Here is a 25840-nt window from a genome sequence, read left to right as displayed (position 1 = left end):
GATTAGGATTTTGAAGATTTTGGAAAAGTTGTGATATCCTTTTTTTTTTTTTTTCCTTTTTTTTTTTTTTTTTTTGCTTGTCAAGATTTTTTGCATGAGTCTGGCCCCCCCACTTTCAAAAATGATGCTACGTGCCTGAAAGTGCAAGTGAAATAAATTGTGTATACACTGATATGTCTATTATTCTCTGGGTATACACAACAGGTACACTACTTCAGTTACTATACTACATATTCATCAATAGTCTAGAGAAAAGCACTTTTGCATATACATGTGTATATTCTAAAATCTGACACGATCACTGTTGACCAAAAAAAACCGTTGTAAATGAAATTGGTGTCAATTTTTTTTTAAGAAAAAAAGTACACATTTCTTTTCAGAATATAAGCTGGAAATATTGTATTTTTTACAACTTGATCTCTGTAAAAGGCATTTGATAATGTGTTCTGACATTGGCTATTTACTACACACTAAATATCTATTGTTGAATTATAAATAAATGAATAAACTAAGTTACTGACAAAGAATCAATTAATTAATTAAAATTAAACCACGATGGCTGTGATTTTGCAAAAATTATAGCCCAAACATAGTGAAATTAAAACCATCGTGATTATTTGCCAATCAACAGAAGCTGACAGTGAATATATCCAACAACAAAACTAGAGATAAGAAACTCTTTGTTCATGCAAGTCACAGTCAATTTGAAAATAACTCTGTGGTTTTGAATTCAGTTGGAGCAATCAAACAACAAATCACATAAAAAATGACTCATGTCCAGAAGTTAAGAGGAGATTCCAGTGAAAATAAGTTTTGTAAACAATGAAGATTTATATAATATATATATATATATATATATATATATATATATATATATATATATATATATATAGTTTATATATATATATATATATATATATATATATATATATATATATATATATATATATATATATATATATATATATATATATATAAACCTTAAGCTGTTTAAATCCTTCAATCTCTATATACCCATCTGAACATAAGTCAACATTTTATATTGACTTAATTTTTAACAAGCAAAAGTAAAATTATTTTTGTTTCCTAACAATTCAATAATTATCATTACCACGGGTAAAAGATATACATGTAGTCCATGATTATACAAAAGAGCCCCGAATATTCTAAAGAAACAGACTCCCTGCTTTAATATTGGATACAGTACAGCTAAATCAACAAAAACGGAAAAATGTTACACATAGGTATATTCAGCAGAGCACCTGTCAAAATTCCCTACCCTGAATAGAAGGTTGGACTGACAATAAATCAACCATCAGATCTACAACAAATTTTTGAATATGACATTTTTGGCCACAAATAATTATTCTGTAAAGAAAAAGTCCAAATTTTTACAATTTTGAAATTTTCCTTTGAAGAGGGCTCTTTTTCTCAAGGAAATTAATAAATTATCTTCTAAAAATGTTCACAACCATCAAAATCTCCGATCCAATTCTCTTAACACTAATTAAGATGGGGGCTTGTTGACACCTGCTCTGCTATATAGGACTTTGATCAGAATTTGAACGAAAAAAAAAGAACTGTTGCTATGGAGATTCAGGAGTGTAAGATGTTTCTAGTTAAAGGAGCCGTATGCATTAATCTCATTTATAAAATTGAAATTTTTTTTTGGTTGATCTTAAATGTACATGTATGTTATTTCAAAGAAAAAATCCAAAGCTCAAGAAAAATAAATGCTATCATCATAAAAAAAAATCTAGCATTTTATCCAACAAAAATATTTTTTCTCACAGTTTATATTAATTCACAAATAAAGGGAATTTTAGCAGTGTACATGTATGACTCTTTCTTTCTCTCTTTCCTTTCTTCCTTCCTCTTTTTTTTCTCTCTCTCTCAAATTGCATATATTATATACAATAAGCAATATATCAGCTATTTAGATCAGGATCATGTGCCTTTGGTTTTGGTAGGGTTAAGAGATAAACTTAAGGTGGAATAACACATTAATAACACATTGTCACAAAATGGTTGACCTCTGATCGAAGCGATATTTCGTTTCATTAAAAGATTTTTTTTTATCGTTACTTGTTACTTACTCCATAGCTGAGTGAATAAGGCCTCGGTCTTGCGATCCATACATCCCGCTGGGGCTTTTTGTTGTTACTTACTGAATTAATTTTTTTAAATAATCATTTTTCATCCCCAAACTGCAAATTTTTCGCTTACTTGACACTTGTATAGTTTATTTATCATTATATCTTTCATAATAAAAAAAATTTACTGTAAATTTGAGTGATTTTTCTAGGTGTTCTTCTACCTTAAATCATTGTTAATATATCTCCCAGTATCCAACATCATCCTATTTTGATTTGCATAGAATTGAACAAATATACATACATGTAAAATAAAATAATAGAAAAAATATGATTGTAATTCAAAAAAGAACAATGAATTGGTGTAGAAAATATATTTCTATCATGCAAATGAAGGAAAACTAACTCAAATGGAATTCTATCATAAAAATGTGAGACAAACAATGTTCATAATGTATGGCAACATTAATCCAATATCATTCAAATATACAACTCCTTGTACTATACTTCTTACCCATTCTGCTTTCTTACAATCTTATTCACTTTCACACATATGCATGAATTCAATTTCTGAACTTTATTTTTTTTACAAATGTCATAAAATGCAACTCTTTTTGACATATATTACAACTCACTAACATAATATCACAAAAGTGATCACTCCAATCTTATACAAAAATATAACTGCAGTCTTCATGGTCATGCATTTAAAGATATCACTTTTTTTCATGCGCAAATATCTATTTTCACATTTTGCTCAGCAATCCAAGTGACTGTAGGTAAAAAAAAAAAAAAAAAAAAAAAAACCTGGCACAAATACTTCAGCACATCAGCCTTAATGAGACTCCAAACTTATGAGACTCCAAGCTTGACTATTATTAACAAAATAATAATCCGTTGGATTTAGGTTCGCTAAAGTGTGGTCATTTTGGTGATTTTTGTGGATTTCTCTTCACTATCCACATCCGTATTGACCGACACAACGGACACTGTCTGAGCCATGTCACCCGTCCCACAGAACTCCTTCATGGACATGACCCCAAACTTGACCTGCTCCACTCCCATGGCCACCCCTGCCTTGACCCGATTAGCAGCGATGCTTCCCGTGTCCTTGATGGTAATCAGGTACTGAGAACCAGACTCGCGAATCGAGTGTACTCGACTTTTCACTTTCTCCATCTTTCTCTCCAGTCTTACTTTCACTTCATTCAGAGTGTTGTTGGTATTTCCCCGACTTTTCTCTAAGTATTCTTCAGGAGTGGGTGTGGCACATTTCCTTGGTGACGACCTCGGTGTGCGAGCAACAGGAGAGTTCACAGGAACTTTCAGCAGTGATTCATCTTGTTGATACGAATCGTCATAAGAGTCTTGGTCATCAGAACTTCTATTGTAAGTGTTCTGATCATCTGTATACACCTCAAAAGTATAATTTGATTCGTTGCTTGGTTTTTTGGGCTCGAAAAGCACACATGGGCACTTGCATATATGAATAGCACAGAGTTTTATAGTGCCCACTATAAGGCCAAACACCAGTGCTGTCAGAGCACAGATTCCCCCAACAACCATGCTCACCCATTCAACCGTGAACAATCGGGTCACCGCAGTCAAGGTCAAGGTAGCTGTACCATTTCCAGCACTGTTGATCATAACACACTGAAAAGTTTCATTGAAAACGTCTCGAAAATTGGTTAGTGTCAATGTATTGTTTTGTGAAATGGAGGCTTCAGAGAAAACATCTCCATAGTGCTTATACTTCAAATGTGGCTTAGTTGTAATGTTCATTTGTTCAAGCATTTCTTGGTAGTAGATGTGACTTATTTTTTCTCCCAAAGGAGTCACCCAGTATCCGATGGCATGATTTTCTGCTGAGGCTCTGCAATGAAGAGTGACAGTTGACCCAACAACCACTTCCTGAGAATCCGATATTTCATCAATTACGGGTATATCACATCTTAATTTGGTTTGGACCAAATCAAGTAATTTCGTTGCAAGTAATCTTGCAGGAGAATGGCAAACCAGCATATCTAAATGGGAAACATTAGTTTTGTATAAAAACAAAAATTCCAGAAAGTTTTCCAATTTACAAGAACAGTCCCATGGGTTTCCGTATAATTCAATGCTAAAATCATGGTAATTTTTCATATGAGATAGTACATCTGGAGACAAGCTTCGGAGATTGTTTTCACTAAGTTTTAGTGTCTTCAAGTTTGTCAGATTTTGAAACACTCCTCCTGGAAGCCATTGAATGATGTTGCTTCCCAAATCTAACTCTTCTAGTGAATGCAGATGGTCAAATAATCCAAGAGGAACAGAGAAAATTCTGTTGAAACTCAAGCAAAGTGTTTTCAGATTTGTCAGTCCTAGAAAAAGGTCTTTGGGTAAAGTCTGCAAATTGTTTTCACTGAGTGATAATATTTCCAAGTTGACTAACTCTGTAAATGCGCCAGGAGAGATTTTCACAATGTCATTTGAGCTCAAGTCCAACATTTGCAATATATCTGGATTGCCAATAGTAACCTTGTCTACTATGGTTAAAGAATTTCTGCTAAGATCTAGCTTTCTGAGCCCAGTCAAAGACCGAACTTCGACTGGAATAGATTTTAAACCTCCAAATAAGTTCAAACTCCTTACTGTAAGAGCATTTGGTATGGAACTAAAAGAAAATCCCTCATAATATGAAGAACAGTAAACATTTTTTGCCTGATCGCATTCACAGAATCTAGGGCAGTCTGGAACAGAGTTATTTTTCTTCGGTGCATGTGTACTAATACTCTGAATATAAACAGAATGTGTGTTTTCCGTATTCCAAGCCACTGATATGAGGATAACAATGAAGAATTTATGTTGCATCTTTGTTCAGTTTTCTTACACTACAATAAATAAAAGGAGCATTAATTTAATACTTTCATATAAATATCTTAAGTTGTATGATTAAAGAAATTGAATCTTCAATTTACAATATGCCTTTAGAATAATAAGCAGACCACAGAGGAAAGTTGCAAACTCCCCAAATAATTTTCAATGACATGAAGATCAAAAACGTAGTGAGTAAAAATGTCTTATAGTCTGTCCCAAGATATTTTTGCTACGAACTTTCTTAAATTATTCAATATTTATAAATACCTCGATTCAGACAATTTTCATTCAATTGTATGAAAAAATCCCTTGATTTCCCTTTTGAAACACCCCCTGTAGCTTATCAGGTTTCAATATGCGGCTAAAAAATAGAAAGTCTACAGGGATTTTGCATTGCATCAGCCATTATTAAGCCCGGATGCTAAAGTTGGCAAATTAAGCGAGATATTCCGAATGGAGAAAAGATGTCAACATTCCCCATTATGAATCTCCGAAAGAAATCTATTTTAGGTCCTGTGCATAATTTTACGAGGGAAAAATCATAAGTGTGAATGAAGTTATCTTGGAAATTTTCCCTTTAATAGATTTCAATTGCACTTCTTTCACAGGTATGTGTATATTTATAAAAATCGTCCAAATAAGCAGCATAAATATCTTGGGACGGACAATAATGACATTTAACATTAAAATATATGCACAGCAAGCAATGAAGTCTCACAAAGATCTCTGTCTCTGTCTCTGTCTCTCTCTCTCTCTCTCTCTCTCTGGACTGTGCTTTATGCTTTGAATTGTACAAATATTGTTTTATGTTTAGAAAAAAAAAATTACAAAGGAAACTGAAAAAAAAGAAGTGAAATTCAAAAATATAGTTTCGAAGACATTGCCAGACCGATTCAGACATTGGCATATTAACAAAAAGTCTATTTACTGCATATACCACTTGTATTCTATGTTTATAATGCTATTTCTTTATTTAATTTGCTGGCCAGGTGAAATATTTCTTCATCCGGAAGTGACATAGATATAGAATGTAACAACGCATTTCTGAATGTTTTAACCTACCAACATGCAATTAACAATTCATCAACCAACCATTTTTTTTTCATTTATTAAGATAAAATTGATAAATTATGATAAATACATACCTGATTTCGTGGTTTGACCTCTCTTAGTCAGCTGTTGTTATTTCAACATTCTACCTGGATTGTGTAACCACTTCCGGTCTCCAGGTTCAAAACGGTAACTAGTGGTTTCGCCCCTGGTTGATTTGATCCGATGTGTACATGTAATCCTTTGTCGGCGCACAACTTTGTGGGTGATAATATAAGAGAGATGAACACTTGGCCAGTGACACTCTTTTTTTGTATTTTTGTAGTTTTGTATGTTTTGTCAACAGATTCATTTATATTCTTCTCGAGAAAGACACGCTTGTTTCAAGGATTAATGATTTATAATAGTACCGCATATGTTATAATACAAGTTTACACATGGGTAATTTCTAACTATATTTAGTATAAAATATTTCAAAAAACAATAAGAGAAAAATAAAAACTCCTTAAATTTTGGTGGTATCGAACCCACAACCTAAAAACCCAAGTTCTATAAAGTTACCTATGTCTGTTGCTCTAACCACTGAGCCATTTTATTCACAACAAAGTGCGTTGTTTAAATGCTATACGAGGCATTGGCTACGAATTTACGGATTTGTATAATTCTTCTAAAACGTTCAATTGTTGGGCTACAAAATCACATTTTTAAAGTATAGTGGGTCATCTATTTTTTTTATCTGTTTGTCGCTTTGTTTGACCTCATTGGAAGTAATATCAAATATATATTGAAAAATATGAAGTTTCACTTTTCTTGATGTGTAACCATTAGGGCACAGATAAAAGCTTTGAAAGAAGAGGATGTTTCACGCAATTAATTAATGTATAATATTTTTTAATATGCAGTGTATCATTAAGACCCTGCAAGTAAGGGAAAATACGACATATCACAGTAAATCGAAGTATGTCGATTTACAAAACTAATAATATTTTTGTCTTTACTTCACTATGAATATTGTTTAAACATATATAAAATATTACTGTAGGTGCCTTAATTAGTATCTGTGGATGCTATCTTTTTCACCCTTATAATAGCTAACAAGATATGTAACACTATCGTATAGCCAATCGTCCATGTGGTCAGCAGTTTATAAAAACGAGACTTTGAGTTAATCAATGTTTGTTTTATTTACAAGAAAAAAAAAGAAAAATGTATACTTGCATCGGACTTTTAGGCAACAATAACTGTTAAATCAAGAAAATATCTCAATATATTGGAGAACTAGAATGGTTGACAACAAAATAAAGAAAACTTAAAAGATATGCTGAAATCTTCAATTTTTTGCATTATAAAAAACATATTTGACCTAAGAAAAATCTAGGACCGTACAAAAATGTTTGAAGAGGGTTATATCTTTAAGAAAAAATAACTTTCAGCCGTGAGGTATGCCGGTCCATTAAACTCGAAAAATAAGCGACTTTATCTATCTTTGACACTCCACTATATTGAAATGTCGTTTACCAGGGTTGTATTTTGTGACAAAAGCAAAAGGAATTCTCTTTTTAGTGTCAGTTTACTTTGCTATTTGCAATCTCTGTTATATGACAAAGTTTGCAAGTACATTTTTATTGTTTCCTTTGATTAGAATTGATCAATTCTCAGACGCAGAATCATCTGTAAAGTATCAAGTTTCTTGTGTTTACGAACTTTTGGGATACTGACATTAAAATCAAGCAATGTATTTGTTTAAAATATATTTCTCCAAACCCCTGTTGTACCTGGGCAAAATTACTATGAAGAATTTCTAGTTAAGAAGATTCACATGTGTTGATACAAGCCCCCCCCCCTCTCTCTCTCTCTCTCTCTCTCTCTCTCTCTCTCTCTCTCTCTCTCTCTCTCTCTCTCTCTCTCTCTCTCTCTCCCGGACATCAGAAATAATGTTAGGTCCCATTAAGGATAAAACATACGATCATCTATCGAAGCTGGATGAGAGCAATACCAGGAGAGGGGAGGGGGTTCTGTTTATTCGGCTACTACTTAATTTTTTATCATAAGTGTACCAAATAAACTGTGGCCTGAAATATTCGACAGAACAGAGTAATAGAAAATGTGTTGGCAGATTCTATTATTTATTTGACGTACATAAATGAAACAACGATAAATTGATAAACATGTATATATAAAACAATGATCAAGTCGATGATAATGTTTATAAGTCAATGATTATGTTTATAAGTCAATGATAATGTTGATATAAGTCAATGATAATGTTTATAAGTCAATGATAATGTTTATAAGTCAATGATAATGTTTATAAGTCAATGATAAGTAATATTGAACTGACGTTGTTTATGATAAGCTAATTTTACCAGGAATAAAGCTGTATTATGACAATGAAAATGATAAATGGGCAATAAACTACAACAACTTCAAATGAATATGTGTTGTAGCAAATTAAATGACAATGGCAGAAGCCAATATTACTGGCCTCAAACCCTGGAATAAAACAGATTGTGAGGCGGATTATGCGTTCTATCACGGCCAGTGTCAGCATCATAAGGAGATCGTAACGCGGAATTTTTAATATTTGCGCATGTTCTTAAACAAATTTTCTAATATGGACAATTATAGGGGTTTACAAGGGATATTACAAGGGCATTAACAACAGGGATTTTCTTTCCTGGGCTGGCTTACTCTGTTTAAGGGTCTTAACACATGGTGAGTTAATTAAATCTTCATTGTGTCAGTCGACTCCCCTGAGATTCGAAACGCCCGAATTTTTTCATCAATCAGAATGAGTCCGGAGACTTACATATATCATGGGATTAAATATTTTAAGAAATTTGTTTATCTATTATTAGACGCAAGAATATATATTATAGCATTGAATCATGATTTTTTGAAGTATACACTCTCATAACTGCAGCGGTGTGTGCATACAAATTGAGTAACGCGCGTTAGCGCGTTATGAAAATTTGTATGCACACACCGCTGCAGTTATGAGAGTGTATACTTCAAAAAATCATGATTTAATGCTTATATTTACTTTTTTTTTTAAACTTCTTGCCTTGTCTGCAAATGTGATTCATACCTTAAAATTCCTATCTTATCCTAAGGGTAAGTTAATATTAATGGAAGAGCCACAGTAACAGCCATAAGCGTGAACTTTGATTTTAGCTTGTGACGTTGCAGATTACAGCGTTCAACGTTTGTGACGTCATAATAAAACTCGTCAATTTGACCTTTGACTACTTGTTGCATTTAGAGGCATTTAAACATCACGGAATTTAATGGAAAAACACAGTAGAATGTAAATATTAATGTTTGGATCTTGTTACTTTGAACTTTTCTTCTTTTTGTATTTTTAAGAATATGACAAAAATTCCGGAAATTAATATTGCAAGAAATTATCAAAAAATGTCCAGACTTCATCAACTTCCGGCCGATTTTTCGGATCAGTGTCCCAACAACGCTTTATCAAATCCATCCAATCAGCAGGTGGTTTGTTTTCCAGTGACATAGAAGGACGAAGTCCACCTTTTATTGCACTCTGTAAAGTTTCATATAACTGCGTCTGGATATGCTTAGCAGCATCAATACCATACCACATCTCCCACATGACTATGGCCAAGCTATAGATGTCAGCTTTACAACTGTGTATTTCTGTTTGGAGGAGAACTTCCGGTGCCATGTAAGCTGGAGAACCCGCGACGGTTCTATCGATATCTGTAACCGATTTGGTCAGTCCGACGTCAGCTAACTTTAGTATGTCTTTACCACTCGAGTCCACAGCAATCTGTATAACGACACACTCAAACGATAAACTCAAAGAATTTAAAGTTCTTTAATATAAGCTACATGTAGCACGAGTGCAAGATACAAAATATTTTAAAATTTTCGGTATATACAAAATATCATGCTTCCTCGTTTGATGCTGTTAGAGCTAGCACTCGGTGTAAGAATGCCTTTTATAAATTATACAAAAAGAAACCAATAAGTAACAAATCTGCTATGCTGGTACTTACGAGAATATTTTCAAGCTTTAGGTCTCTATGGACCATATCTTTATTGTGAATATACCGCAGACCCTCGCATATCTCCATCACCATTCTTGCCATTTCTTTCATCTGTTCTACTTGGACAGAATATATCTTTTCTACTTTGGCTGGATTGTTATAATCTTCATCGATTAATTTTTCCTTCAGGGTTCCGAAACAGTACTCCATAACCATAATCCAAAAGAGACATTTTTTCCCTCGGACCTTTTCTTCTCGTAACGACGCTCCGAAGTACTGAATAATATGTTTATGATCCAAGTCTCTAAAATCGATAGAAGGTGAAATGATTAATATATTGTATGTTTCAAAAGGCATTGGACAGCTGTCGAAATTAATGTGGATAAAAGTACATAATAATCAATATACTTTCACCGCTTTAAATTTTTCAAATCTTACAATACATGACCAACAAATATTTTTTTTTTGAATTTTATTTTAAGAAAGATAAAAATTTTAAAAGCCTAATTGGGATTCGAACTCATGACTTACAGATTCGTAGTTAACCCTCTAACCTACTGCGCTACGCTGTAGATAACAATTTAGAGAAAGAAAAATGTTTATAAAATTATGCTTGATATTATTGTTTATTTCGATCAGAAATACGTCACAATATGGAGGTGTCCCATACCACTTTAAATGTATCTTATTAAAGCAAAATATCGAAGCATCTATTGTCAATTTATTCGAAAGTTAATCGGGTTTGATTCGAAAAATGCTGAAAAAATCGAATAAAAAAGCAAACACCTTTTCTTATAATACGTTATTATATTATAATTGATATAATTATAACAGGGCTGTTATAATAGGGGCATTTACTCTCACTTCCAAAAAACGACCCAGATATCAACTGATGCATGGGGTATCTCAATAGATTTCAAACACCACTCGTCTATGAAATACTAAGTTTAACGACCCAAATATCAACTGATGAATGGGGTGTCTCAATAGATTTCAAACACCACTCGTCTATGAAATACTAAGTTTAACGACCCAGATATCAACTGATGAATGGGGTGTCTCAATAGATTTCAAACACCACTCGTCTATGAAATACTAAGTTTAACGACCCAGATATCAACTGATGAATGGGGTGTCTCAATAGATTTCAAACACCACTCGTCTATGAAATACTAGGTTTAACGACCCAGATATCAACTGATGAATGGGGTGTCTCAATAGATTTCAAACACCACTCGTCTATGAAATACATATATACTAACGAGGCTTAGTGGTCAACAAATTCGCTTTAAGATGTGTCTTAAATTTTGACATATTATAATTTTATAATAAAAATATATATGAAAAATAGAATAAAGCAATGAAAAAATCCAAATATATTACTGTGGTTTCATCAATATTCATTGAATACCAATTTTCGTGGATTTCATTGTGAAGTTGATCAACGAAATTTAATGTTAATTGAAGTGCAATTTCTACTTGAATTTTGTATTGATAGGATCATGAACAACGAATTTACGTGTCCTTGAAACAGTTAATATCATTAAATCCACGGAAATTGATACCCACGAATATTAATGAAACCAAAGTAGCTCTGAAATTTGGACATTTTACTAAATCTTTATATAGAGCTCTTTTCCATAAGGAGGTAAATATAGCATCAAAATGGCCATCTATACCTCTTAAGCTGAGATTACCTCATCGTACGGTCCTCCAGAAGTAAGTCAGATATATTTCTTTCCTGCAAGTATTTTTTACTGATTTTAATAGCCACGTCCAATGGTGGTCGAAAGCACACGAGCTTTGCTTTGTAAACATCACCAAATGACCCACTTCCAAGCAGGTCCTCAGATGGGTTATAACTTAGATCACGTAGACAAAAATCCATTTCCATTATTTCTCTTGTATAGAAAAAATCAAGTTGTCCTTGCAATCTTTTTCCAGTTTGAAGAATATTTGGAAAAACTTCCTTCAAATTGTATTCAGCGTTTCGAATTTCCTCTTGAATATTTTCAATCAACTCTGCATCAGCATGGATGAAATCGGGAATCTTCTCTGCTATAGTATCCAGACCTGTAGCAAATCTTTTCACGAAATTGACTGTCTTAATTTTTAGGTCGTTTCCATCGAAAATGTTTTCAATATAAATATAGACCAGGGACTTCATTTTTTCCAGTTGTTTTTTTGGTGTATATGCTCTACATATATCCTTTACTCGTTTGTCTGTGGTGGAAAGACCCCCAGCACTGCTTACCATGGACCCCAGACTGTTTATCTTGTCCCCATTGTGTCGAACGTCTTTTGCTTTTGCCCAGATCTGTCTTACGGGTGCTTGTCTTTTCATAGAATTATGTAAATCTTTAATAGAATAAGTGTCGCCGCCCAACAGGGCACCTGTACATAAAATAATAAAACATATTTTAGAATATGATATACATGTACATATGTAGGTGTAGTAAAAAGATATAAAAATGAAATCTTTCAAAACCCATCCTCATTATCAGAATATTAGGAGTGAACAAAAACTAAATAAATAACATTTTTTTTAACTATTCACAGATATACTCATAATACCATTTACTTATATATTTTATTATTTTAATGAATTTATTGTCATGTATATTCCAAACTTTAATGCATTTCAACGTGAAAAAAATTTGAACACTGTGTCGGATAATTGTATCAGTGTCAATGTGACATTTTTGCACCCGCTTAAGATGCAGTTTCGTAAAAATCCATATTTAAATTAAATAAAATTATAGACCATTGTCTAGAGAGTTTATAACCACTTTTGTTTTTAGTTTGTCTCACTTTAAAAGTGAAATATTTACCCTTTAAGATTAATATCCAAATAAGAATTCCCATATAAAATAAGAGATACATGTATTTTCCTTCAGGAAATATCGAAAATCCTATAGGAGTTTCTTTTTTCTAAACACTAACGGATTTATATTTTATATAAAAGAGAAGTATTTCCATCAGAAATTTGATTCATACTGGTTGTTTTCTAAAGAAATTAAGATTTGCTATCATACTTTAAATTCTTATCATGGGCGTTTGGTTCAAATCCTATTGTAATTCACATTTTTATAGGAATCCGATAGGAAATATTATATATCCTATAGTATAATTGTTTTCCTGTAGAAATTTATTTTTTAAATGTAAATATCTTACCTAACATTCAATTACCCAAGCGGTTATAAACTTCAGTTATGGTCTATCGATCATATAGCATATATTTGAATTATGCAATACATGCAGCTTAGACGTGTGCAAAAATGCCACCTTGGCACTGGTTTAGTTATCCGATACAGTGTTTTTGCTACATACTTTCAATTTCTTTAAGCTGCTCTTCATAGCCTTGGCAATCACTGTTAAATTTGTCCAAGATTCTTGCTTTTATTCCATCAACACGCTTGATTTTATTTTCCCAGAAATCTATCTCCCTAGCTATCATGTTACTTATAATATGACTGGCATTTTCAGCTACTTCTTTCCAGTCTTTGGATGGTCTTGCGCATTCGTTTTCCTGAATATCAAAAACCTTTTCAGTAAAATTTCTGTCTCGAAGACAGGATACGAGGTCTTCATACAACTTCTCCTCTTCATATTTAATTTCTGATTTCAAATTTCCTATAGTCGCTTTTGCATTTTGTTCGAGGCTTTTCATTCGTTTTTGGATGTCCTCGATTTCGTTTTGTCTGTTCTCTTTGCCTGATGCCGCCATTGTTCGAGAAACGGTTACCGACACCAACGTTCTTTTCAAAATTTGAGACTGAAGTCTGAAAATAAATGTCTGTACATAATTACAAGTACATGTTGATGTGATTATATAAGTTAGGAAATTATTACTATAGTATTCTGTAAAACGTACAAGAACATGTAGATGTGATTATATAAATAAGGAAATTTATACTATAGTATTCTGCAAAACGCACTTTTTTCTTTCAAAAAAATATATGATAGTTGTCAAAAATCATCGAATTGTGAATAGACTGTTATCATAAAATTATATGAAGAAAGACGACCAGATTCTACTGTGGTTTCATTAATATTAAAGGGTATCAATTTTCGTGGATAAAATGAAATTTCAAGGACACGCAAATTTGTAGCCAATGCTCCTATCAAAACAAAATATTAATAAAAATTGTATTACAATGAACACTTAATTTCGTGGATCAACTTAATAACGAAATCCACGAAAGTTGGTATTCAACGAATTTTAAGTACCTGTAATGGATGTTTAGATTATTTCTAAGAACAGCGGGGAACAGATTCTGAATTCCCTGTACCAAAATGTGTTCATGATCCTCCGTTCTGGTATCGTAAGAAACGCTCTGTAAAGCCTTAGATAAACAAAAACGCAAGGTGTTTAAAATTACATAACAGTTTTGGGATACATTTTGATATCTCTTTTATCCTGTTGACTTTAAATTGATTTATTTGGAATTCATTTTGAAGATTTTAGAAATTTAAATTTCATGTCATTTTATGAGTAACAAATACCTCATTAACAGACATAAAGAATATATTTCTGTCCTTCAGACCAGGGTAGCACTGCTTTAGTTTGTAGGATGTAGTTTGCTTGACCTCTTCTCGATCTTTTAGATCCACCGAATCTATTTTGTTTCCAATGAATATGGTAGCTGAAGGATTGAAATCATCACCCGTGGAATTAACGACAACTCGAAGAAAGTCTCTAAGCTATATCAAAGAAAAATTATTGTCAGGCTTTGGATTGTTTATCCGTGACTGCTTTGTTGAAATGAATTTTAATGATTTCATTTGTGTCCTTTCATACTCCAAATATTTTGCGTTATTAAAGAAATAATTTTCAAATATGTAAACACTCGCTCACATTACAGCTACATTATTACAATCTTCCTTATTATTGTCAGGCTTTGGATTGTTTATCCGTGACTGCTTTGTTGAAATGAAATTTAAATGATTTCATTTGTGTTCCTTTCATATTCCACATATTTTGCGATATTAAAGTATGTAAACACTGGCTCACATTACAGCTACATTATTACACTTATCCTACTTAATACACATGTATCTATTTTATTGCAATTTTTTTTTTCATTTTTTATTTATGAATTAAAAAAGAAAAAGAGTATCATACTCTGCCAGAGTTAACTCCACCGGCCGAAGCAGTGTTGACGAGATAGATGGCGCCAAAAGAATGGGCGAGGTAACGTTGCAGCTCGTCACTTTTCTTTCCATTCTCCCCAATCCCAGGACTATCAACAATCACAACTCCTTCCTTTATCAAGACAAAAAAAATCTACTGAGAGTTATGAATATGTATCAAAATCTTTTGACAACATTATTCTCAAGATGAAACCAATTATAAAAGCACTGACCTCAAGCATTCTGAAAGGCATGTATATTTCTATTCGTTCATACGGACTTTCTTCATCTTTGTCTCTTTCTCTGATTCTCTTTTTCAGTTCCTCTACACCTTTATGGTTTTCTACCTTGATAACTTTTGGGGCTCTTGCCTTTTTATTGTTTCCACGTTTAAAGAAACAAAATGCTTCTTTTTTCTCGTTTTTAGACTTTCGTAGCTCACAAATTGTCTGTGTGGACTCGATGGCACCAACAGGTAGTATGTCAGTTTCCAACAGAAGGTTGATGAAGCTTGATTTCCCGGCCCCTGTTTCACCTGTAGTATAGGTAATTTATCTTATACATGTGTACTCTTCATACATGTAAATGGTAAATCAGCGAAATAGTATCCCTCTTACACTTAAAATAATTTTATTGTAAAATCACAACATATTAAAGAAATCTTTTGAAACATGTCTTTTATCTATGGAGGGTAATCGTGTTAAAAAATCCAGACATGTAAACTTGTAAATCCGAATATGCAATCGTGTTGATGTGTGAGCCTGAGCATGAATATGTGTAATTCTGATCGTGTAACCTATAAAACTCGGTTCCTTCGCATGATGCAAATTTTGCAACTTTATTGTTTACATTAGTTAATTAAACCTTCAACTTTGCACACTTTCAATCCGTAGTTTCTGCATTTGTAACTTCAGGCTCGGCAATAGCACGTCTGACATGATACAAATTGACAAATGTAAAGTCTACAAGTTTGTCGGATTTTGACATGACCTTATATGGCAACTGCCAACAATGTGACAAGTACTGGTCTATTATTTTGTTTAAGTTAATGTATAGTCAACTGATGAAATCCTGCTAAGCGACAAATAATTGTTTTATGGAAACTAAGAGAAAGAAAAGCATATGCAAAAGTTATACCCAACGAAATATTTGGTTGATATAAGTTCTGATAGTATTTAAAGTCTTATTTGTTAAAAGTATGCAAAAACTAAATGGTCTCATTTTTTTCATTATTGAAATTCACAACCTAAATAGATTTCAGTCTGTAAGCGTATGACTTTGTGAAACATAAATTGACATAAACATAGAGAGAAAATAAAATTCTAATAAATACCCACCACAAGAATAACAATATCGCTGGAATCGAGGTCCTTCCTCTTTGCCGTTAAATAGTTCACAAGATCAGGGTAGGCGGAATTTAGACTTTTCTGGTACTGCACAGGAAGGGTATTGTACAACCCAAGGATCTTCTCATAAATCTCCCGGAGCTTAGCTCTGTTCAACATGTCCAAATGAATAGCCTCTGAAAGTCCAGCGTTAGAGTCAGGCTAAAAAAATAATGACTTTCATGTTAATCAAATAATGTTGATTTTGAAACATTTTAAGTACTGAAATTAGGGACAGATATGCCTTAATTTCTTCTCATTGTCAGTGGGCAAGTTAAAGTGGCTCTCTTTACCATTGAGGAAGTCTCCAAAATCAGCGGAAAATCACTTGATTTTGAAAGATAGCACGATGCATAAGAATCATATATGTCAAATATATGTAATTTTGAATTATAAAAACTATGGGTATTTTGACCATTTAACTCCGTAAATATGATCAAAAGCCCCAGGTGGATTTGAACTTGTCATCCACGGTTAATAAGCATGATACACAATCAATTGATACATATAATTAAACAAAACATATAAATAGTCATAGCGTAACGCTGTCTTTCAAATATAAGTTTGATTATTACACCTCAATATGATTATTATATATAACGCATTGTTTGGTTGGTCTTGAAGGACACGTGACAGGGCGATCAGATGTAGTGTCTCCCGGGGAATATACATCAAATTCCACCTCTTCGGTGTTGAAGAGTTGAAAAAGTTGATATGAGCATACGATAAGGACAAATGTGATTTTAAAAAAAACCATTTTATTATTTTAATTCTCTTTTTATTACAAAAACCAAGTTAAATATTCACAATTCAAGTTAATAAAAGAAAAGAAAAAATCCACGTTCACGACGTTTTTGCTTTCTAAAAGTCGAAAACCCCGTAAGAATGGACGTATTTTGTAAAATCGTATGTTGTTCGGTAAAATAAATCGTGTATTGCATGAATGTTCGAGAAATATACATATAAAGATTTATTCTCCAAAGCAAAATCAAATTTTCCTCAGGCGAAACCCTCGGGAAATATAAATTTTCTTGGGACAATTAATCTTCAAATTTCTTTAACCATAATGTATAAAATGTATAATGTAATGTAGCTTTCGGTTTAACAATAATTACTTTATATTTGATACACACTGCAGTAGAATGCTGGTGAATCGGGAAAAAACACTAACTCTGACAAAAGAGAAAAATAATATTAAAAAATATATTCTTTTTATTTATCATCAAAATGTGGGTTTACATGGCATAGTAATATAAATAAATCCTATGAAATGGATTTACCTGTGTTAAAACATTATCTTTCATCTCCAAACATCGCTATTTAAAAACTTAGATTTTTTAATACTTGGAAAAGATAACCATTTCCTTTTGTACGAAGGTTTATTGCCTCGTTCTCTGTACTAGCGTCCTTGTCGTTTTTTTCATACGACATACACTTGGCGATAACCTTGAAACACGCCCCCATTTTGCAGTAGGTTCCTTTACAAATTGACTTTAGAAAACATATCAGTATCATCAATATTTTTTTCTCATTTTTAACATTCCATCCATACTGATTACGTTAATGTTAATATTATTGAATTATTGATTATTTTTTTCTTTTCACCTTTTCAAACTCTACCAATGACAAGTATACTTTATAATACTTATACAAACATGATTGTTTTTAGCTTCTCAAATTCTTAAGGACAACAATTTAAACGATACCAAATAAAGATAATTGTGGACCATTGCAATTCCAACTTTAGAAAACAATACAAAACAAATTAATACTGATATTTTCATATTTCTTACATTGTTTTAGTGTCTGCACTTGAAATGAGTTATCTTTGATGGATGATAAAACGTCACCCTATTTCTCGGTCTTAACCAAACATTGAAACAAGATTTAGGCATTTCAATAGCACAAATTCCCTTTCTTCAGTTCCCTTTCTTTTTTCTTTTACTTCATTTTTTCTTTTCTTTCTTCCCTTCTTTTCTTTTAGTTATACACTTATTCTTACCTTATTATTCCTTTCATGATCTTTGTCGTAGAAATTCAACAATAATCTGACATAATCATCTCTATTATGAAGGGGGCCATTGCTCTTCACATTCCACTGTTTCTTCAATGCCCGAAGAGATGTAACGTCCGGTAGTCTAATGATGTCCTCCCTACAGTTAATTTTCATGTTTTTTCGTTTGAATTATTTTCCTCTCTCCATTTGAATGGAATTTTGAAAAGAAACACTTGTTTAAGTTAAATTTCAAAAGGTTCGGTCCAAAATAAGAAACGTCGATGCAAATGTCCTAACTGCCTGAGCCTCACTCTGGAATTTCAGTCGACAAACCAACCAGGATCTTAAAATGTTTTTTGAAGGAGTTTAGGGGAAAATATAAATTTACACCTAGTTGTCTAAGGATTACACAAAAAAATTACAATGCTTCCATTATGTTAGAATACCGTCTAGGTATTTTAATGCAGAATTACCGGTTTTCCATTCTTTCTTTTTTACTATCGTAAGAATCTTTTGTATGAAGTGACTCAACAATTCAATCCTACAAAATAAGGTAAGGAATCTTTATTGTGAATTAATGAACTTGACTTACTACTTTTTGATGAAACTGAATTATGGATATCTGTTTAAAGATATGTTAAAGGTAAGGTGGTGAATATTCCTTCTATTACATTATTTTCGAATTGAATGAATTTTATTACCCCAATAACAATCGTTATATTCATCAAAAGTATGTGCATTCTTTTGGATTATTCACTGATTTCATGATAAGTAAAATTGATCAACTATTATTCGAATTTATATGTTAAAATCCAGCCTCATTAATATTGTGCACATTCTTGTACATGGACATTCGAGGGCTTACATTTTATCCAACAATTTTATTCAGGAACAAATTGCCTAACTAACAATACGATTTAATCTTAGTTAAAAGATATTTAAACCAGATGATCATATATCCATGCCGATTATATAATTTGTATTGAAAACAGCCTTAAAAACAAATCCATTCGCAAAATACATCATTTACTGTGCGGCGTACTGAATAAGTTTTGTTATTGCTTATTTTTGGGAAAAAGGGAAAAAAAACAAGTATGCAAACTGACTTCTGGGATATATTTATGATCAGAACGTTTAAGCAATGCACACGGTGTATTTAAAATACAAATCCTAAATGTTCGTAAACTATATGATGTGCGAGTATAACGACTTGTGATTTAAATTAATTTATTTAATGTTCCCATGCTACTTGCAAATCATAATGAATAACTGAGGCTGTGATATTCATTGAGTATGACAATATAGCTTGCAACAGCTGATATTTTATCTCTTAGATACAATCCCACCTTAGCCAAAAAAATGTTGCCACCAAGATGTGCATATATATGTAATCTATAGCAGTATATAATTATGTGTTCATCTAGTATGAAAACTGTTTTTGTAAAGCATATAACACAGTTACAACTAAATGTCATTCCTACGGATAATCAAAAAACCAACAAACCACAAAAATTGGCCCGCTAAAATTTCGACAAAAACCCAAAGTATATGATTTAGATACTTTATTTTATTTAATTTTATAAAAAGCATTTAGTATTCAATCGATGTAAAACAAAATGCAAATTAAATTTCGTGATTGAGAAAGCTATCAAAGAATGTCTTGACGGCGTCAACTTCTAAGCGCTTGTTTGGATCAAGTTCCCAGCAGTTCTCGATCAAAGATATCCAATCAGCGGGCGGTTTGTGTTCCAGAGACAAAGAAGGACGCAGTCCCTCTTTTAAGGCCATGTCTAATGTTCCCTGTGAGATCGATTTTACGTGATCTGCTGCATCAATACCATACCACATCTCCCACATGACTATGGCCAAGCTATAGATGTCCGATTTCTGGTTGTGATTTTCTGTTTGGAGAAAAACTTCGGGCGCAGTGTAGACCCCCAAAGTCATGGTTGGATCGCCGATATCCATGAAAGAATTAGTCAGTCTGACATCTGATAGTTTTACTATGTCTTTGTTATTTGTATTTTTGGATATCTAAGAAAAAAAGAAGTGTGGGTCAGTTTAATTTTGGTATGGCAGACAATGTTTAAGTAAAGTAGCACTGGATAAGTTTAAGACAATATAATATCAAAAAGTTCAAAATATAAATAATTTGTCATAACACATAAACAGCACATAATTATATGAAAATGATATTTTCTTAAATTTTGTTTGTGTGTAGGTGTAGATTGAATGCTTGTTCCGTTGCTTTATATACTTACAAGAATATTTGCAGGCTTAAGATTCCCATGAACCATGTTCTTGTCGTAAATGTATCGTAGACCCTCACATATCTCAATTACCATATTTGCCACATCTTTCATCTGTTCCGCGTGATTGGAGGATTTATTTCCTATTTTGGCAGGATTAACATAATTTTCATTCATTATTTTTTCGTGCAAGTTGCTCGTACAATGCTCTAAAACCATAATCCAAAAAATAACATTGCTTTCCCCGACCTTCTCTTCTCTAACAGTAGCTCCATAGTAACGAACAATATTTCTATGATTTAACCCTCTGAAATTGATAAAGGAATCAATTATTAATAGAAATGTGTATTAAGCTTCATATAATTCAATGCTACAAGCTTAAAGAATGTTGTTTTTAATTTAACCTCATTGTTTGATCCTCTAGAAGAACGTCAAACACATTATTTTCCTGCAAGTAACATCTCCTGATTTTTAAGGCTACAGTCAGAGGTGGTTCGTAGCAGACAAGTGTCGCTCTGTAAACATTAGCAAATGACCCACTTCCTATCAAATCTTCAGATCGGTTGTAACTTATGTCTCCAAGACTGAAGTCCGGTTCTATGATATTTTGAACACAGAAAACACCGAGTTTTCCCTGCAATTGTTTTCCTTGGTGGAGAATCTTTGAAGAAATGTTTAGATTGTGTTCAGCTTCAGAAATATTTTCCTGTATATTTCGAATCAATCTGGCGTCCTCGGTGAGGAATTCAGGAATTTTTCTTTCAATAATATCCACACCTTTTGTAAATCTGCTCATGAACTTATTAATGTTAATTCTAAGGTCATTTCCATCAAAAATGTTTTCAATATATATAGCAATCATGGTCTGCATGTCTTGTTGTGGGCTTTTTGACGAATAGTATCCTTTACATATCTCTTTAACACGTTTGTTTTTGGTGCACAAAACCCCCGCACTTCTTACCATGGTACCCAAACTGTTAATGTTGTCTTCATGTTTTTGGTTTTCTTTAGCTTTTGTCCAAATTTCTCTCACTGGTGCTTGTTTTCTCATGGACCTTTGCAGATCTTTAACGCCAAAAAATGCACCTACATAGGAAATACAATATTCTTTAACTAAAGATAATTTGCTTATATTATGTTAAGAACCATTGTCAACTGATTAATTGATATTGTTAAGGAAAATAATTCATTTATTCTGTAGCATACTTCTATGTATTTATAATCTGTTTCAAAATACTGAGATTTGGATTTTCTGTTGCAGGTTACCTTTTTTTTTTTTTTTTTTGCAAGAAAAATGAATGAAATGAATATTTTCTTCTTACTTTCAATCTCTTTTAGCTGTTTTTCGCATACCAGGCAATCTTTTTCCAACTTGTCCATTATCAATGTTTTTATTCCATGGGTACGTCTATCTGCTTTTTCCCACTTATTTATTTCTTCTGTTATCCTATAACCTATGATTACATTAGCATCTTGTACCACTTTTTTCCAATCTTTAGTTTGTATTGCACTTTCGCTTTCTTCAATAGCAAAGACAGTTTCAGTGAATGTTCTGCTTCGAAGATAAGAAACTACATCTCCATAAAGTCTATCCTCTTCATCTCTTATAATTTTCTTTAAATTTTGAATGGTTGATTTTGCATTTTGCTCAAGAATATTCATTCTACGTTCGACATCCTTCATTGTGGTAATATTTTTATTTCGTCCTGCTAAGGCTAAATTGTGTGAATCCTGAACAGGTACAATTATATCTTTTAATGTTTGTATCTGAAATCTTTAAAAAAAAACCTGAAAGTTAAATCATATAAATAGCTGAATAGGACAATTTTTTTCTATTCCGATGAAAGAAAAGGAACAATTTATCTTTTACTTATATAATTAACTTCTTTTTATAAATTCGTTTATGACATCAATATGATATCTGATTTGCAATAGATTAGGAACACACCAGTCTATTACTTGTAATGGCTACTCAGTCTATTCCTCAGACTAGCTGGAAACAGTTTTTGTATTCCGTGTATCATGTTCTCATGATCCTTAGTCCAAGTATCATAGGAAACACTTTGTAAAGCCTTTAGCAAATATAAATTTTTAAAACATTAGCATACATGTACATATGTATCATGTAGATTATTAGGCAATTGATTCACGTTTTCTATTCTTTGTTAGTGTCTTCAAAGGCATCTGGATTTTTATTTTACTTTTTTAAAAAAGACAAATATTACATGAGTTAGAAAAATCTTCCCTACCTCAGTTACAGACATGAAGAAAATGTTGTTATCCTTCAAACTAGGTAAACATTGCTTGAGTTTGTGATATGTCGTGCCTTTAACCTCATCTCGATCTCTTGCATCAACTGAGTCAATTTTGTTTCCAATGAAAATTGTAGCAGAAGGATGATCTTCAGTGGAATTTATAAGTAAATGAAGAAAGTCTTTGATCTATACAGCAAGAACAAAAACAAGTTTGAAAGCAATTGTAACATATTTATCAAATTTACTCTAATTTTTATTTATTCAGTATGCAACATACATCAAAATAGTGTAAATATTTGTCTTCAATGTGTAATAAGGTTTCTACCAATATAAGAGTTTTTGGGTATATGAATAACGGTATAAACCGGATAACTTTTATCTGAGGATTATTTTTACATAATATAAAGTATTATAATGTATTTATACATGCATCACTGTCTCACCCTTCCAGAATCAACACCCCCGGCCGATGCTGTATTGATCACATAAATGATTCCACAGACACTGGATAAATAACGCTCCAGTTGTCCACAATTCTTTCCATGTTCTCCAAATCCGGGACTATCTACGATCACAACGCCTTCCTGAAATATTATCCAAAGATTTTGAGCATTACCTTGTACGTGTAGCACACTTTTTTTTCATAGCCTTGATGAAATATTATGAACAAACCTGTAACATTTTGAATGGCATGTATATTTCAATGCGTTCGAATGGACTTTCATACTGGTCTCTTTCTTTGATCTTTGTTTTCAGTTCTTCTATATTTTCAGCGCAATCCAGATTAATGATATTTTTGGCCAAGCCCTCCCTCCTGAACCCACTCTTGTAGTGAAAAACGGCTTCCTTTTCCTCATTCTTGGACTTTCGTAGCTCACAAATTGTCTGCGTTGTTTCAATGGCGTGCACAGGGAGTATGTCTATGTCTAACAAAAGGTTAATGAAGCTTGATTTCCCTGCCCCAGTGTCTCCTATAAATACAGTGCAATCTTAAAAAATATCACAGAAACACAACAATACTGTATATTCTTTATTTTACGCGAGTATTTAATTCCACGATTTCACCGTTTTCCATCAAATTGCAAGAACATAAAATCGCGAATGCCAAATTTTTGTTTCATTAAGTTTATATGTATCTGAAAAATATCTGAAAAAAAACCAGTGCCAAGCAAACAAATTGTGCAGTGTACGTTAAATCGAAAACAAAATTATGAACCAAACAACATTGAGATGGTGACCACCTCAAAGGGCCCGCTAAGATAATGGACAACAGGGTAAGAGCATTTCAGAGAAATTTGAAAAACTCTAAGATATGACTCAGAAGTTTTCAGCTGGCAAAGAACTTTTAATTCAATCTAATTATCCCTTACAAACAGGCATTTTTGTTTAACCTAAGCAAGAACAAGCCAATCGGAATCAATCTTTGGTGTAAAACTGATTCGAATCTAATATATATATGATAATTTTTTCAAACTTTACTGGGTACCTGTAACCATGATGATTAGTTCTCCTGAATCAAGTTCACACCTTCGTTTTGCAATTGTATTCACTATGTCGAGAATAGCGGTGTTCAGGTTGTCTTGGTACTGCGGAGGGAGGGAATTGTAAAATCCTAGGATCTCGTCATACATCTCCTGTAGCTTAGCTCTGTTGCGTGAGTCCATCTGAAGAGCTTCCATAAGTCCAGCGTTTGGATCTGGGAGTGCCTTAAGAAAAAAATTAATCTTTTAAGATGACTGAATGACGTATCCCCGCTGCTCAGTCAACTGAGTACCGTCTTTAATATTACAGGTATTCTTTTATACTATGAAGGATGTGAACTAGATTGTTTTTAAAAGAACGAATATTTTGCTTACACATGTATAAGTCAATTCTAAAACTGTTGCTGGTACATAATAATGTATTGCTTTAAATAATTGAATCATCAAGACATTCAAAACAATAGGCATTTGCACAGACACTACCAAGGATTTAAATATTTGAAACACAAACACAGAACAAGACCAATTCAATTGATAACAAAACAAAATATACAGAGGTTCAATGAACCATGAAAAGAAATGTTGAAGCATGTTGCTCAAACAACTATCTATGAAGAAAATGGTAATCAAAGCATAATTCACCAGTAACATTCTTATTAAAAGTTTAGACACCCCATGAATTATATGCAAATTTATAAGAATAAGGAGGAAAAATCATTTCGTACTTTTTTTTTACAAAAAAAAATTGCTGTCAGTGAAGTGGACATCACACCCTACTGAGTATAATATTTGGTATTTTAGTTACTGCTGACTGACTAACGGTCCTTACCTTTTGTATTCTTTCATGACTTTGATCGTAAACTCTCAACAACAGTCTGATGTAGTCCTCTCTAGTTTGTAGTGGACTGTCGCTCTCTATATTCCATTGTGACTTAAGATCTCGCAGTGTTGCAATGTCAGGTAAGTTTATTATATCCTCCCGGCATTTTATTTCCACCAATGTTCGTAATGAGTCCTTCTTCTTCTCATCGGCCATTAATGATGGTGAATTGTTACACAGCAATCTCCTTGGATAAAGTTACTCAAGAAACAGACAATTGACAACAGACGTATCCTCTGTGAGTCTATTATCACGCAGTAAGCCAGTTGATTTAAAGACTACCTGCTCCTTGTGTTGTCGCATAGTGCTTCTTATATGATTATTTCCATCATAGCTGTTGGTACATTGTTGCAGTATTAAAAACAATTTTACCCCAATGTGCTTTTCAGATCCCAGTAGGTGAAAAGAAAAAAAATGACTGTCTCTTCTGAATATTTTGTTAATACAAA

General features: G+C 32.6%; 3 protein-coding genes across 4 annotated transcripts; all 3 read right to left on the bottom strand.

Moving 5' to 3' along the window:
• Positions 1-2452: 2452 nt before the first annotated feature.
• Positions 2453-6224, bottom strand: LOC105328793 (leucine-rich repeat and fibronectin type-III domain-containing protein 2). Its single transcript, XM_011429805.4, has 2 exons — positions 6095-6224; positions 2453-4963 (listed from the first exon to the last, which is right to left on the bottom strand). The coding sequence occupies exon 2, from the start codon at positions 4941-4943 to the stop codon at positions 3006-3008; it is 1938 nt and encodes a 645-aa protein (XP_011428107.3). The 5' UTR covers positions 4944-4963; positions 6095-6224; the 3' UTR covers positions 2453-3005.
• A 2911-nt stretch (positions 6225-9135) lies between these two features.
• LOC105328792 (uncharacterized) lies at positions 9136-18941 on the bottom strand. Its single transcript, XM_034449516.2, has 10 exons — positions 18533-18941; positions 16479-16692; positions 15379-15680; positions 15138-15278; positions 14519-14716; positions 14243-14358; positions 13343-13794; positions 11710-12406; positions 10022-10316; positions 9136-9792 (listed from the first exon to the last, which is right to left on the bottom strand). The coding sequence occupies exons 1-10, from the start codon at positions 18698-18700 to the stop codon at positions 9388-9390; spliced, it is 2988 nt and encodes a 995-aa protein (XP_034305407.2). The 5' UTR covers positions 18701-18941; the 3' UTR covers positions 9136-9387.
• Positions 18942-20074: 1133 nt separating this feature from the next.
• LOC105328799 (uncharacterized) lies at positions 20075-25710 on the bottom strand. 2 transcript variants are annotated; one of them, XM_034449514.2, is made up of 10 exons: positions 25341-25710; positions 24517-24736; positions 23703-24001; positions 23474-23614; positions 23025-23216; positions 22735-22847; positions 22098-22549; positions 21180-21861; positions 20788-21082; positions 20075-20560 (listed from the first exon to the last, which is right to left on the bottom strand). In XM_034449514.2, the coding sequence occupies exons 1-10, from the start codon at positions 25545-25547 to the stop codon at positions 20150-20152; spliced, it is 3012 nt and encodes a 1003-aa protein (XP_034305405.2). In that variant the 5' UTR covers positions 25548-25710; the 3' UTR covers positions 20075-20149. The 2 variants fall into 2 exon arrangements, with proteins under 2 accessions (XP_034305405.2, XP_034305406.2); XM_034449515.2 differs by having other exon boundaries at positions 23703-23956.
• Positions 25711-25840: the final 130 nt, after the last annotated feature.

Source organism: Magallana gigas, chromosome 4, assembly GCF_963853765.1.
Source record: "Magallana gigas chromosome 4, xbMagGiga1.1, whole genome shotgun sequence".
NCBI lineage: Eukaryota > Metazoa > Mollusca > Bivalvia > Ostreida > Ostreidae > Magallana > Magallana gigas.
This window is presented reverse-complemented; position numbering and strand designations above follow the sequence as displayed.